Consider the following 15,579-nt stretch of genomic DNA (forward strand, 5'->3'; position numbering starts at 1 on the left):
TTTTTTTTTAATTTAATCAACTTTCAAATTACTCCTGCTTTGATCATTCTATCATTAAATCATGAAATGTGCAATGATTTAATTTATTTTATTAATATTTTAATGTGACATGATTTATTTATTAATATTTATGTTACATGTGATTCAAAGTAAAAAGAAATAAAGAAATAAAGTCCCTGAACCCTAATTCCAATCCTAATAACATTACGTCCACCGTCCTAGACCCTAAATCTTCACCAGCCCCACTCACATCACCAACCCCAGGTCTCACCTTATCATCCCAAAACCCTAAACCTTCATCAATTTTACCCTTAACATTCCAAACCCTAAATCCTCATCAACCTCACACATACCATTCAAGACCTTAAATCTTCACCAACCTCATACTTAACTCCTTAAATCTTAAATTCTCAGTAGTTTCACCTTCACCATCCTAAACCCTAAACCTCCATGAACCTCACTCTTATCATTATGAACTTAACCCGTCCAAACCCAAATCATTATAAACCCAAAATTCTCATCAACCTCATCTTCCCCAAATCCTCATCGCCTTACCATCATAAACTTCAAATCTTCATTATTTATTTATTTTTTTGTTCATGCTCTGATTGGTAATATATATTATGTTCTGATGGTTCATACATGTACTAATCGATAATATCTACTCTATTAGTTCATCCATGTACTGTATAGTAACATCCACATTCTAATGGCTTTCAATTTTTTGTTCAGTGTTCGATTGTTATAATTTTAAATATTTTTCCGGGATCCTTCCACATTAGCAAAAATGCTCCTAGTTATGGGTGTGCAAATTCGGATATCGGATACGATCCAAAAATTCAGATATCTGAAAATTTTGGATACCTAGAATAGTGATTCATATCCGATCCGAAAAAATGGATATCCAAATTTTTGGATCAGATATTTGAATCCGAATTTAAAATTTAATTTGACAAAAAAGTAATTTTAAATTTTATGATTTAATGTAACTTATTCTATACTTCTACTATATTTTTATATATATATTTAGTTACTCACACACAATAAATAATCAAATATCCTAATTTTTATTGGGTTAGAGCTATAATGAGTTAGTGGATTACTCATTTATTAGGTTAAATGTATCTAAAATCTAAAAGACCAATGTATTTCCGTATAATTCGAAATTGAAATTTATCTGATCCGTATCTGATTCGATTATCCGAAATTTTTCGTATATCCGATCTGAATTATCCGAAGATAAAAGACGGATCGGATATCTGAATTTTCGGATCGGATCACCAGATCAATGAATTGAACCGATATAATCAGATCTTTTTACACACCCCTACTTCTAGTCATATAGATCTTTTTTTAGATTTTAATAAAAAATTCATTTTGATAAATAATTGAAGATGCATCGTTTTTGACATTTGATTTTAAAAAATAATAAATTTGAATATAAGGTAGTATATGCTTAAAGACCCTCAAATATTTTACAATGACGCTCATACCCCTAGTATACGTAGTGCTTGAACCCGTGACCTCAAGAGATGACAACAATCCCTTAACCACTAAAATCATTTAGTCCATGCGTAAAACTCAAATATAGATTATAAGATAGACATAAAAGTTAAAAAATTATAAAAAAATACCATAAGGACTTGTAATATGTTTTTAAAACAATACCAAGCAAGACTATAAACGAGATGAGCCAATATCAATTATTAGGAGGAACAAGGTACTTAATTTTAAAATAATAAGGACTTATTATGTATTTAATTTAAAAATTGATGGGGAAAAAGTTCAAATTTACTTAAATTTAAATTGATAAGAACCTAAAACACTATTAAACTAAAAATTTTGGGAGGGGCAAGAATCCCTCCCACTCCATGTATAGCTCCGTCCGTGAGATTATAATTTCTTAAGGGACCGTTTGATTCACGGAATGTAAGATTACATTTGATAATAAGATTACTGGAATGTAACATTACTTTGGGAATGTTGTATTATCCTATTTGGTTTGTTTAGCAAGAATGTAAGATTACAATATTTGGTTGAAAGAATATAAGATTACTTGGATGTATATTTTACCAATTTATTCTTGTCATATATATTATTTTAACAAGTACAACTTTAATATTATAAATATTTGAATAAAAAATTTATAAAAACATTTTAATTATTATGCTATCTAAGTTTAAAAAATACATTTAACACATAATTAATAAAATTAATATATCAAACTTATAATTTTAAATAATTTTCATATGTATCACATTTATTTATATAAAATATAAAATAATATGGAAAATAATATTGTGACCTCGAGTGGATAAACATATTATTTTTTAATGTACAATATCTATTTTTAGTAACTTAAAATTAAATATTATTTTAAAATTATATTTTTTTACAATAATAATATTTTCACCTCAAAAAATTATAAAATAATTAATATACTAAATATTAAAATATAAAATAATTTTAAATACTTAAATTTATCAATATTTTACTAAATTAAACTCATTTTATATTATTATTATTAAGTTTATAATTTTGAGTAAAACACGAAGAATAAGAATTGAGAAAGATTTATATGAAAAAAATTATTATTTCAAGGTTATTAGTGTCTAAAAGTGGTGGGAATTGTTAATTACCTAAGAATTTGGGATAATGACATTCCCACCATTTGAACTCGAAAATGCTACAATTGGTAATAAGTTATTACCTGGTAATGATTTTTTCCGTGAACCAAACATTAAAATACAATTCCGGATGATCATTCTCCTTGATAATGATCTTTTCTGTGAACTAAACATAAGAATACAATTCCGGAAGATCATTCCCCTTGATAATGATATTTTCCGCGAACCAAATGCCCTTAGATATAAACTTTATCAACAAAGTTTGGCCCACTGCTTATAATGCTAGGGTATCAGCATATGGCTGTATGTCCATGACCAAGTGATGGCTTTAGCACTAAGCTCAACCCCTACATACGACCTTATTTTAACCATTTCTTTCGTTACTATATTATTTCTTTTTCATATAAAAAACTTAAATCAATCCATTCAATGATGCCAATTTAAATTTCTCTTTACAAATTAATAACACTGAAATTTTCCATTACTTGCATTTGCAACCCATTTGGACAATGTATATAGGGGCAAGATCTGTTTACACTATGTAAAATTAATAAATTTTATATTAATTTAATCATTAGATTTAATTAATAAATAATTTAGATTTAATTAAAATTTATAACCCATAAATAAATAAATTTTAACTCACAGTAAAACAATATCTCTTTGTACTCCATATCAAATCTCAAACTCAAAATCTTAAACCCTAAACTCTAACCATTAATAGAAAACATATTGTTTTACTTGAGTTATGGGTTATAAATTTTAATTAAATCTAATCCATTTATTTATTTAAATCTAAATACTATAAATTAGTGTAAAACTTACTAGTTTTATGTAGTGTATGTGGATCTTAACTCATATATTATATATATGGAATTCACGTATACAAACATTTTTACTTTCTTGTCACAAGTGTAATAATTTTCTTTTATTCTCCAACTATTTTTTTTATAATAGTCTAGGATGATTATAAGATTGTATTTATTTAGAATTTTTTTTAGTCATTGACAACGCATATACACCCTCATACACTGCTTGAACCCATGATCTTTAGGAAGAATAACACTCCCTTTAACCATTGAGACGAGCTGTTATTTTCCAAGATTTAAACGTATTATGGATGGAAGAATAAAATAAACTGAAAATGAGATCATGTAAATAAACAAGAGAAGGGTTGGTTATGGCTAAGATGACAGATTCAGTTGATGGAGTGGTGGTGATGTATTTTGGTGATGGTAAGGGAAACACAACATCTACAAAGCGGACAAGTAAGGTTGGAACGTAGCCAACCATGCATGCATTCAATGTGAAACACGTGTTTACACGATGGGAGTAGCAGCAATTCCTCTTTCACCTCAAAATCAACTAAGCAGAAGCTGCATCTGTAAATATATTTTTACCAAAAAGTTGTGAATTCATTTAGTAAAAAAGCTATACAATTTACCACTAATCATTCATAAAAAAATACCAGGAATTATGTACTTGTATTTGAAAAAGGAATTCAGAATGGGATTGATTCTGTGCTTTGATATGGATGGCCCTTATTCGTTTGTTAAATTCTCCATAGTTTGTGGTTAAATAAAAATGAAAAGCATTAGATTCTGGAAATCAAGTCCTCGTCTATGCCTTTTCTGTTATGGCCACCCACTTTATCGATGCTCAATTGTCCATACAATCACCTTTTACCAATTTCAGAGATATATAGTCACCCCTCAAAAGCATGGTATAGGGCATATTGGATTGTTAATTCAACCTAATGTATTTTAGTTTTTTTAATAGTTTTGGAATATCCGTTCAGAATTTTCTTAATAGTGATTCCCTTTTACTACTTAGATCATTCGATGGGTTAATGTATTTTAGTTACATTGACAAAGTCGGGATTTTGTTTGAGGTCAGGAGTAAATTAATTTTTTCTCTCAAGGTTTAAAAACTATTTTACCGTTGATTTACTTTATAGTTTTATAATTTTAAAAGAATTAAATTAAAATCTTATCATTTATCATAATACAAATTTATCATTATCTGAACTTAAAACTTAAAATTTTAAAGGGGACTAAAATAACATTTTTACCATTATAGAAGGGGACATGTACTCTATCAGCCCCTTACATTTGTCTCTGATTTGTTACTGATAAAATTATCTATAATTTCAGTGTAAATATCAGAAAACCAAGATTAACAGCAATGCAAACACCCTCAAACTGATAAAAAAGAAAAACAGAAAGTGGTGGTCTAATTATGCCCCCAGTCCTTGCCTCCTTTAGACTTTTAAAATTAAGTATCTCTGAATATAATTCCAGCAGAAATTTTGTCTCTCGTCTTGTCTAACTTAAAAATTGAAGTCCAATGGATAACACTGTTAATTGATTTCCACTGAATTTGAATATGTATTCTCAATTCAAAAGTCGGAAGAGTACAGGGACTTGGGGAATAATTAAAGGCATAATGCAAACAAATACCCCTAACGTTTGACACTATATGCATGTGTGCCCAAATCGTTTTTTTAGCAGTTCTACCCACAACGTTTGTTTATGAGTCATAAGTCCCCCCGTTGGATGGAATCCGTCAGTCAACTGACGATCAACGGGTCCATCTGACGTGGCATGCACATGTGACGATGACGTGGCATTTCCATGTCACTATTTTATGCTGATGTGGAATTTACACAAATGATGATGTGGCATGTCCACGTCACTAATATGTGCTGACGTGGAATTTACACGTCAGTTTTTTTAATTCTCAATTAAAATTTTGTATCAATAAGAGAGCGACACGTGTCACTCTCCTATTGGTGCGTATTGGAAAGAATGAATAAAATGTTGTTATTTGCGTGGAAGGGGAATTGAACCTGGGGCAAGGGCATGAAATGAGATGGCCCTTGCCACCAAGCCAAGCATGCTACATGGTTAAGTAATGAAACAAAATCTTATTTAACCCATCATCTGACTATAAAACAGAAATGGACGTCCATGTTATTACTAATCCGCTTAAAAGGAAACCTTAAAACATAAACTAAACAACCCTCTTATTGTCCACTCTCTTCCTCACACATGCACGAGCGGCGATGCCTCTCAACCCCAATGGCCCCAATGCAACGATACCCCAGCCACCTGACCTCGACAGCAGTTTACTCCCCAACCACCACTTGAGGCAGTCGAAGAGGCCCCCAAACAAACCCAAAAACGCCGACAACTCTCACCTTCCTTTCCATTATTTTTTTAAACTCTCGACATAAGCTAAAGAGAGACCATCGCCATCGTAAATCAACATTCTTCTACCCTTCGGCCAACACCTATGGTGGTCTACCTAACCAAAACTCGAACCTACAACAAACCCAACTCCTTTCTCTGTCTAAACCTAAAAAAATGAGCCCCCAAACCTGACGCAAGCCACTGCCGGCGTCTAGGAGGACTTGGCTCCTCAACTTCTTAAACCGACATTTTGACTCCGGCGACGACAATTAAGAAAGGGTAAGCATTTTTCAAGCATTAAGCTCATTTAGAAACGGAAGTAAACAAAATGAAACCAAGCTCCCACCCAGTCCACGGTGGCTGCCGATCTTCGGCAACCTCTTCGATCTTGGCGATAAACCCCACAGGTCATTGGCTAAGCTCGCTCATGTTCAAGGCCCCGTTATGGGTCTCCAACTCGGCAGCTTATTCACCGCCGTCGTTTCATCGGAAACAACCGCGAAAGAAGTCTTGAAAGAACAGGACCTCGTCTTCTGTAACCGTATCATCGTCGATGTCGTCCTCTTCGGTAACCTCTTCGATCTTGGCGATAAACCCCACAGGTTATTGGCTAAGCTCGCTCAGGTTCACAGCGCCGTTATGCGTCTCCAACTCTGCAGCTTATTCACCGTCGTCGTTTCATCGAAAACAACCGCGAAAGAAGTCTTGAAAGAACAAGACCTCGTATTCTGTAACTGAACTATCGTCGATGTCGTCCGAGCTTGTCGATTCAATGAATTTGGGCTCTCGTTTATACCCGTTTCACCACTTTGGAGAACTCTTCACAAAATCTGTGCTATCAATCTTTTCTCTAGTCTAAAAATCGATGTCAAACAATACTCGCGTCGGGTGAAGACCGAAGAACTGATCGAGAATGATCATCAGAATATTTGGTGTATGAGTTTGCAGATTGTATCCAAAATTAATAAATTCTAAACATTAGTAATTGTATTATAAACAGATAAGGCAGAGGTGTATAGCATTCCACGTCCATTTCTGTTTTATAGTCGGATGATGGGTTAAATAAGATTTTGTTTCATTACTTAACCAAGTAGCATGCTTGGCCTGGTGGCAAGGGCCATCTCATTTCATGCCCTTGCCCCAGGTTTGATTCCCCTTCCACGCAAATAACAACATTTTATTCATTCTTTCCAATACGCACCAATAGGAGAGTGACATGTGTCGCTCTCTTATTGGTACAAAATTTTAATTGAAATTTAAAAAAAACTGACGTGTAAATTCTACGTCAGCACATATTAGTGACGTGGAAATGCCACGACATCGTCGGTGACCACATGTGCATGCCACGTCAGATGGACCTGTTAACCGTCAGTTGACTGACGGATTCCATCCAACGAGGGGACTTATGCCTCATAAACAAACGTTGTGGGTAGAATTGCTAAAAAAAACGATTTGGGCACAAATGCATATAGTGCCAAACATTAGGGGTATTTGTTTGCATTATGCCATAATTAAACTGAAAAATGATAAATATGAAAACTTCACCCCCCTTTTTGAACCCAGATAAATATGAAAACTTACTGCGTATCCCTTGTCCTCAGCTCTTCATCAAATAACACGGTTGGCAGCTTATCTGCAATCTCCCTTTTCAAACTCAGTTGACAAGGCTGCATGGTAAATGCAAAAAACAGTAAATGCGAAGGGTACCAATTGAATAAGATAAAGAGTAGTTACCGTGGGGTTAAAACTAGTAGCGGTGGGAAGAAGAGGGCGATTAGAGGAATTGAAGGCTCTTCTCTTGATGTAAAAGAGGTAAAACAAAAGAAAGAGAATGATTGAAAAGAGGATGGGGATTGAGAATATGAATGCCTGGTAGAGTTTGAGTTGAAGTACCAGAAGGTGGTTCAGTTTCAGGAACACCCATCGCCCTATACCCTCAACATATGAAGCAAAATGTTCATATATTTTAAGCAGGGGAAGAGAGCACATGATTCTTAAAGCAAAAGGAAATACTCTCATACTACGCTGACATCATTTAACTATTGCTCCTTTTATTTTGACTATCGATGTTTTGATTTTATCAATCAGACTAGACAACTATTTAAATACTTGATTACCATCAATTGTGACATGGCGGTTAATTTTTTTTGTATAATTACATATTTGGTTCTTGATATTTTACATCCTATCAATTTGCTCATAATTTAATTCGAATAAAATAAATTTAATCTCCAATTAGATAATCACATGCGTCATTATTTGATTAGATGATATTTTCTTACTTTTTAATTTATCTATTCCAATTTATTTTTCCACCAATTAAGTGTCGCCACCTTGAGAGATTTGTGCTAGACAAGAATCAAACCAGGGGTAAGAATTAGTCATGCACGCACAAGAACCACTGAGCTAAACCCCAATTTGGATTTAAACAACATTTTCTATATATCCTATTTTAGTTGATGATTGAAAAAACAAACAATAATGCTAACAAGGGGACTCAAACTTAAAATTTTAAGCATTGATGAACCATCTTAATCATTAAACTAAATCATATATTTGAAAAGAATTACAATATATATTATATATTGTTAATATTTATTAATCTCATAAATATTTCTTAATTTTTATTTATTAACTATAATTTGATATTGTATATATTTATTAATAATTATATATATGTCGTAATCGTCCTTCGGGTGGTATCGGAATCGGGTTCCGACTTAAATTTATGCGTTGGAGTCGCCACCGATCATTTTAATTTGGTCGATTGAATACCATAACTTACCGTAATATGATCTACAACTTATCAGAAATTTGTCGGATTCGGGAGTCGATTACAGTCAGGGAAGGATTAGCACAACTATACTGCCCTTTCGGTACCAATTTGATTTCCCGATTGTCTTAATTGCGAAATTTAAAAGTTAAAATTAAAATTTAAAATATTTTATCCGAATTACTTACCTTTGACCAAGTTAAAATTGCCCTAAAAAATTTAAATAAAATAAAATAAGTATTAAAATAAAAAACAAATATTAAAGAAGGATTAAATTGGAAAGAATTAAAACATTAGGGGTCAAATTGATGCTAAATGAAAATTGCGAGGAAAAATAAAAACATTAGGGGGTCAATTTGCAAAGTATAAGAAAATAAATAGGGATTATATTGAATTAATTCAAAATTCAATGGCAAAATTACAATGGGTGACCAAAATGAATTAGGCATCAAAATTACAGGGACCGAAAAAATAATTAAACTATTTCATATTTACACTGTGGTCCTCCCAAAAAACCACAAAAAAACTATTTTATCTCATTTTACCAAAAAAATGTCCAAAAAATCCTCCCCAAATGCTCTTAACCCTTCCCCCACTAGCCAATGGTCGGCCACTTACTGACGGCCCACCACCGTCCACCGCCGCTTCTGTCGTTACCTCTGGTGTCCCGGAAACTTAAAACTACACCAAAATGTTCTACTCTAACCCTAAAATCGAATCTAACCCCTAAATCTCCAAAATCAACCCCGAAATTACAAGTGTAGGTCCTCACAAATAAGTGAAAACCAATTTAAGCGGATCTGTGTACTGTGAGTGAGAAGTAACAAATGGTAGTTTATGTTTTTTTCCCATTTGACATGGAACACAAACATTTGCTACAGATGACTTCTTTTTTACCAAACTTCTTGCACCAGAACCATCAATACCATAGAATGACTTGTTAATTCTAAGTCACAGTACACACAACCATTTCAATTAGTTTTCACAGATTTGTAGGGACCTGCTTCTGTTGTTTCCAGTGGGTTTTTCTATTATGTATCCTTTGTAGATGCATACTCAAGGCATACTTGGTTATATTTATTAAAGAATAAAAGGCAGGTTGTTCATGCTTTTGAATTGTTTCAGCAGCTCACTCGCACTCAGTTTGGCCATGAGATCAAGGCAAATCAAAGTGATTGGGAAGGCGAGTATCGATTGTTGACTGTCGTTCTTCTCCGGTGTTGGATTCAACATTGTGTGACGTGTCCTCACACATCACAACAAAACAGTGTCTTTGAAAGAAAACACTGTCATATCGTTAAAATTGCGTTGACGTTACTAGTAAGATCATCGTTCCCGTTTCAGTTTTGGTCTTATGTTGTGGTTTCTACTGTTCATCTGATTAATCATTTGCCTAATAAAGTGTTGTAGATTGTGTCTCTGTTTAAACGATTATATGGACGACAACCATCATACAGTCATCTTCGAGTATTTGGTTGTCGTTGCTTTCCCCACTTACGAGTGTTTCAGCCTTATAAACTGACCTACAAGTCGTAACCTTGTGTCTTTCTTGGTTACAACTCGCAACATAAGGGTTATCAATGTTTAGCCCCAGATGGGAAGGTCTATGTATCGAGGCATGTGATCTTTGATGAACACATTTTTTCGTTCGCTGAGCTGAGGGAAAATACTAATTCATCTCAAGAGATTCGACAACGTAATGGTGCTTCAATGTATATTGTGCTTGGGGCGGATCATGTCTGTGGTGCAGTGCAAGGTATGAATCAAGGTTTGTATGTTACACAATCAACTTCACAAGTATCTGAATCTCAGTGGAGTCAGCTGCTCCGATTTTGACTACAGTTCAGCATGGTAATGCTGATGATACAATGAGTGAAACTGTAGGTGATACTACATGTCAAAATTTGGAAGATGCTTCTAATAATCTTGTTGATCAGGTTCCTAATAGTGATGTTCATGATAATTCTTATCGGCCATTGGAGGAAGTTATAGCTCAACTAGTGATCGGTTCTTCTGTTGGTCACCCTATGGTTACTCGTAGCAAACGAGGAATTTTTAAACCCAAGACTTTTCTTGCTCAAAAGCATGATGATGGTGATGAACCAAGTTCGATTACTCAACCACTTAAGCATCCTCTTTGGAAAGAAGCAGTAGTTGTAGAATATAATGCGCTTGCAAAGAATGAGACATGGGTGCTCAAGCCATTGCGAGAAGAATGTTCTACCATAGGATGTAAGTGGGGTTTTAAAGTAAAACGCCTAGCAGATGGCTCGATTGCTAGGCACAAGGCTCGTCTTTTGGAACGAGGATTTTCTCAAGTCCCTGGGACTGATTTTAAGGACACGCTTAGTCCTTTGGTAAAATCGGCTACGATTAACGTTGTGTTGTCGTTGGCTGTTGTTCAATGATGGTGTTTACGTCAGGTTGACGTAAATAATTTTTTTCTTCATAGAGAGTTGAGCGATGAGGTGTTTATGTATCAACAGCCAGGTTTTGAACAAGTATATGTTGATGGTTCTCGGCTAGTTTATAGGTTAAGGAAGGCATTGTATGGATTGTGCCAAGCTCCTCAGATGTGGTTTTCTAAGTTGTGAAAATGTTTGTATGACTTAGGGTTTCGTGGAACTTCATTTGATGCTTCATTGTTTGTGAGGTTGACTGATAAAGCACGTATTTTTTGTTTTAATCTATGTCGATGATATTATTGTAACTGGGGAATCGAAGAGTGCCATTATTGAAGAAGTTATTCACCTGCTTGGTAAACAGTTTTCCTTGAAGGATTTAAGTGAGCTCAGTTACTTTCTGGGCTTAGAGGTTCAACGGAGTTCTGAGCAATTGGTGTTACGACAAAGAAAGTTTGAGAACTTCTTAAACGTACGTGCATGGCAGGAGCAAAGGCAACTCCCACACCTATGGTGGTTTCACCCAAGTTGACACTGTAAAAAATCAAAAATAATAAATGGGTTGGCACCGAAAATTAGGTGCATAATTTTTTATTATTTTTTATATGGTCAAATTACAAACGCTAGTCACTAAAATTTAGGGTATTTATAAGATTAAGTCCTTAAGATTTAGCTATAAATACCCTATCTCATTTAGCTTCAAAACTATCTCAAAACATTCTAGCTTTCTTCCAATACTAGAGAGAATTTAGAGAGTTTCTTGAGAGTTGTTTTCTCCTTTTTTATCAAGAGAGAATTATCATTGTTTTCTCCTTGGTAGATCGAGAGAGGTTGTAATTCCTATTTTCTCATAGTGAAATTCTTCTACCGTTGCCCGTGGTTTTTACCCTAAATTTTTTAGGGGTTTTCCACGTAAATTTTGTGTCTCTTTTATTTTCATTTTATTTTCTCAAATTATCAGTTGCAATTTTGCTCTATTCGATAGCTGTCTTCCGCAACAATTGGTATCAGAGCTAGATTAGAGTGTGTAATATCTGCTTATTGTCTTTGTGGTTGCCACCAAAAGGTGGATCCTCCAACATAAGAAAATAAGAAGTTATTACCCATTCTTTGAAGGTTCTAGAGAACTATTCACGATAGTGAAATAGTGGGAGCTATCCGTAAAAGAAGCTATGGCAACGAAATTTGATATTGAAAAATTCAATGTGAGAAATTTCTCATTATGGAAATTGAAGATGAAGGCCATCCTGAGGAAAGACGGTTGTCTAGCAGCTATCAATGAAAGGCCGGTGAATTTCATAGATGACAACAAATGGATCGAAATGGACGGGAATGCTATGGAAAACTTTTATCTAGCATTAGCAGATGAAGTATTGTCAAGCATCGAGGAGAAAAAGACAGCTAAGGAGAAAACTTTCACCAAATTGTATGAGGCCACATCGCTGAACAATAAAATTTTCCTTAAGAGGAAATTGTACACTCTCCGGATGCCAGAATCTACTTAAGTGACGGAGCACTTAAACACGCTGAACACTTTATTTTCTCAACTTACATCCTTAAGCTATAAAATAGGAGAACAAGAACGTGCTGAACTTCTACTTCAAAGTCTATCGGATTCGTATGATCAACTCATCATCAACTTGACAAATAATAATATCACCAGTCTAGTCTTCGATGACGTTGCAGCTGCTGTTCTACAAGAAGAAAATCGACGCAAGAACAAGGAAAACATACAAGTAAATCTGCAACAAGCAGAAGCTTTGACAACGATGAGAGGGAGATCAACAGAACGTGGCCAAAGCAGCAGTCACAAACATGGTAGATCGAAGTCAAGAAGAAAAAGAATTTAAAGTGCTACCACTGTGGAAAGAAGGGTCACTTGAAGAAGGATTGTTGGAGTCTAAATAAAAACTCCAATCCATAAGGCAATACCGCAAACACTTCAGATGATGGAGATGCTCTATGCTGTGAAGCGTCAACCACCATGGAAGGTAGAAAACGATTTGCAGATATACGGCTCATTGATTCGGGAGCAGCATATCACATGACCTCAAGAAGAGAATGGTTCCATCATTATGAACCTGTCTCAGGAGGATCTGTGTATAGTTGTAATGATCATGCCTTAGAGATCATTGGTGTGGGAACCATCAAATTGAAGATGTATGATGGAACAATTAAAGTTGTTCGAGATGTGCGGCACGTGAAAGGCCTGAAGAAAAATTTATTATCCTACGGATTGTTGGATAATAATGCTAGAAAGATTGAAACACGGAAAGGAATCATGAAGGTGTTCCGTGGAGCGCTTGTGGTGCTGAAAGGCGAAAAGATAGCAACAAACTTGTACATGCTGAAGGGAGAGACTTTGCTAGAAGCAGAAGCCTCTGTTGCCTCATGTAGTTCAGTTTCTGCAATGCTATGGCATCAGAAACTTGGACACATGTCAGAACAAGGAATAAAAGTCCTTGTGGAGCAAAAGTTACTTCCAGGCTTAACGAATGTATCACTTACTTTGTGTGAGCATTGCATAACAAGTAAGCAGCACCGGTTGAAATTCAACACATCAAATTCTAGAGGAAAAAGTGTTCTAGAATTGGTTCACTCTGACGTATGGCAAGCATCAGTTACATCCCTAGGCGGAGCAAAATACTTTGTCTCATTTATTGATTACTACTCCAGGAGATGTTGGGTGTACCCTATTAAGAAGAAGTCAGACGTGTTTTCAACTTTCAAAAACTTCAAAGCGCGGGTGGAACTTGATTCTGGAAATAAGATCAAGTGTTTCAGAACAGATAATGGAGGAGAATACACAAGCGAAGAATTTGATGACTTTTGCAAGAAAGAAGGCATCAAAAGACAGTTCACAGTGGCGAACACTCCTCAACAAAATGGAGTGACAGAGTGGATGAACAGAACCTTGTTAGAAAGAACAAGAGCAATGTTGAGGGACGCAAGCCTAGAAAAATCATTCTGGGCAGAAGCAGTCAATACCGCCTATTATTTGGTGAATCGAGCTCCATCAACTGCAATAGAGCTGAAGACACCAATGGAGATGTGGACTGGTAAGCCAGTTGATTATTCAAACCTTCATGTATTTGGAAGTATTGTGTACGTGATGTACAACACCCAAGAAATTTCAAAGTTGGATCCAAAATCCAGGAAATGCAAATTCTTGGGGTATGCTGATGGTGTAAAGGGGTATCGCTTGTGGGATCCCACTGCCCACAAAGTGATCATCAGCAGGGATGTTATCTTTGTAGAAGATAAACTACAAAGAAAAGAAGATGATGATAGCGCTGAAAAGTCAGAGACTACACAGATACATATGGAAAAGGAGGTTGAACAAGGAGATTATTCTGAAGCAGAACCAGCACATGATGAACAAGAACCAGAGAGTTCTGAAACTCCAACAACTCGTTAATCAGATCGTGTGAGAAGACGTCCCAATTGGCACTCAGATTATGTTATAGAAGGTAATATTGCATACTGCCTTTTAACAGAGGACGGTGAGCCATCAACATACCAGGAGGTAATAAACAACTCAGATGCTTCACTGTGGATGATGGCGATGCAAGAAGAAATTGAAGCCCTTCATAAAAATAATACATGAGACCTTGTTCCACTACCACAAGGAAGGAAGCCAATTGGTAACAAATAGGTCTTCAAAATCAAGTGAAATGGTGACGATCAAGTTGAGAGGTATCGTGCAAGACTAGTGGTCAAAGGATATGCTCAAAAGGAAGGTATTGATTTCAATGAAATATTTTCTCCTGTGGTTCGACTAACAACAGTTTGAGTAGTTTTGGCAATGTGTGCTACATTGAACTTACATCTAGAGCAACTAGATGTTAAAACAAATTTTCTTCATGGAAATCTTGAAGAAGAGATTTATATGCTCCAACCTGAAGGTTTTGAAGAAGACGAAAAGAAGAGCTTGGTTTGCAGGTTGAACAAATCTCTGTACGGTCTAAAGCAGGCGCCGAGGTGTTGGTATAAGAGATTTGATTCCTTCATTATGTGCCTTGGATACAACAGACTTAATTCTGACCCTTGTGCTTATTTCAAGAGGTCTGGTGATAATGATTTTGTTATATTGTTGTTGTATGTGGATGACATGTTGGTTGCAGGACCCAACAAAGATCATATTGAAGAATTGAAGGCACAACTGGCTAGGGAATTTGAAATGAAGGACTTGGGATCAGCAAACAAGATTCTAGGGATGCAAATTCACCGAGACAGAAGTAATAGGAAGATTTGGCTTTCACAAAAGAATTACTTGAAGAAAATCTTGTCACGATTTAGCATGCAAGATTGTAAGCCAATTTCTACCCCTCTTCCTATTAACTTCAAATTATCCTCCAGTATGAGTCCTAGCAGTGAAGAAGAGAGGATGGAGATGTCTCGAGTACCGTATGCATCAGTAGTGAGAAGCTTAATGTTCGCTATGATATGCACAAGACCAGACATTGCACAAGCAGTGGGAGTGGTTAGTCGGTACATGGAAAATCCAGGCAAAGAGCATTGGAATACAGTAAAGAGGATCCTGAGATACATCAAAGGGACCTCAAATGTTGCATTATGTTACGGAG

At 35.2% G+C, this 15,579-nt stretch overlaps 1 protein-coding gene across 1 annotated transcript; it reads right to left on the reverse strand.

Moving 5' to 3' along the window:
* Positions 1-3,825: 3,825 nt before the first annotated feature.
* On the reverse strand, positions 3,826-7,837 carry LOC120174062 (probable E3 ubiquitin-protein ligase RHA4A). The gene is made up of 3 exons (XM_039181038.1): positions 7,553-7,837; positions 7,400-7,485; positions 3,826-4,009 (listed from the first exon to the last, which is right to left on the reverse strand). Exons 1-3 carry the CDS (start codon positions 7,835-7,837, stop codon positions 3,826-3,828), a joined length of 555 nt encoding a protein of 184 aa, XP_039036969.1.
* Between the last annotated feature and the right edge of the window lie 7,742 nt (positions 7,838-15,579).

Source organism: Hibiscus syriacus, unplaced genomic scaffold (genome assembly GCF_006381635.1).
Source record: "Hibiscus syriacus cultivar Baekdansim isolate YM2019G1 unplaced genomic scaffold, ASM638163v2 tig00112000_pilon, whole genome shotgun sequence".
Classification (NCBI taxonomy): Eukaryota; Viridiplantae; Streptophyta; class Magnoliopsida; order Malvales; family Malvaceae; genus Hibiscus; species Hibiscus syriacus.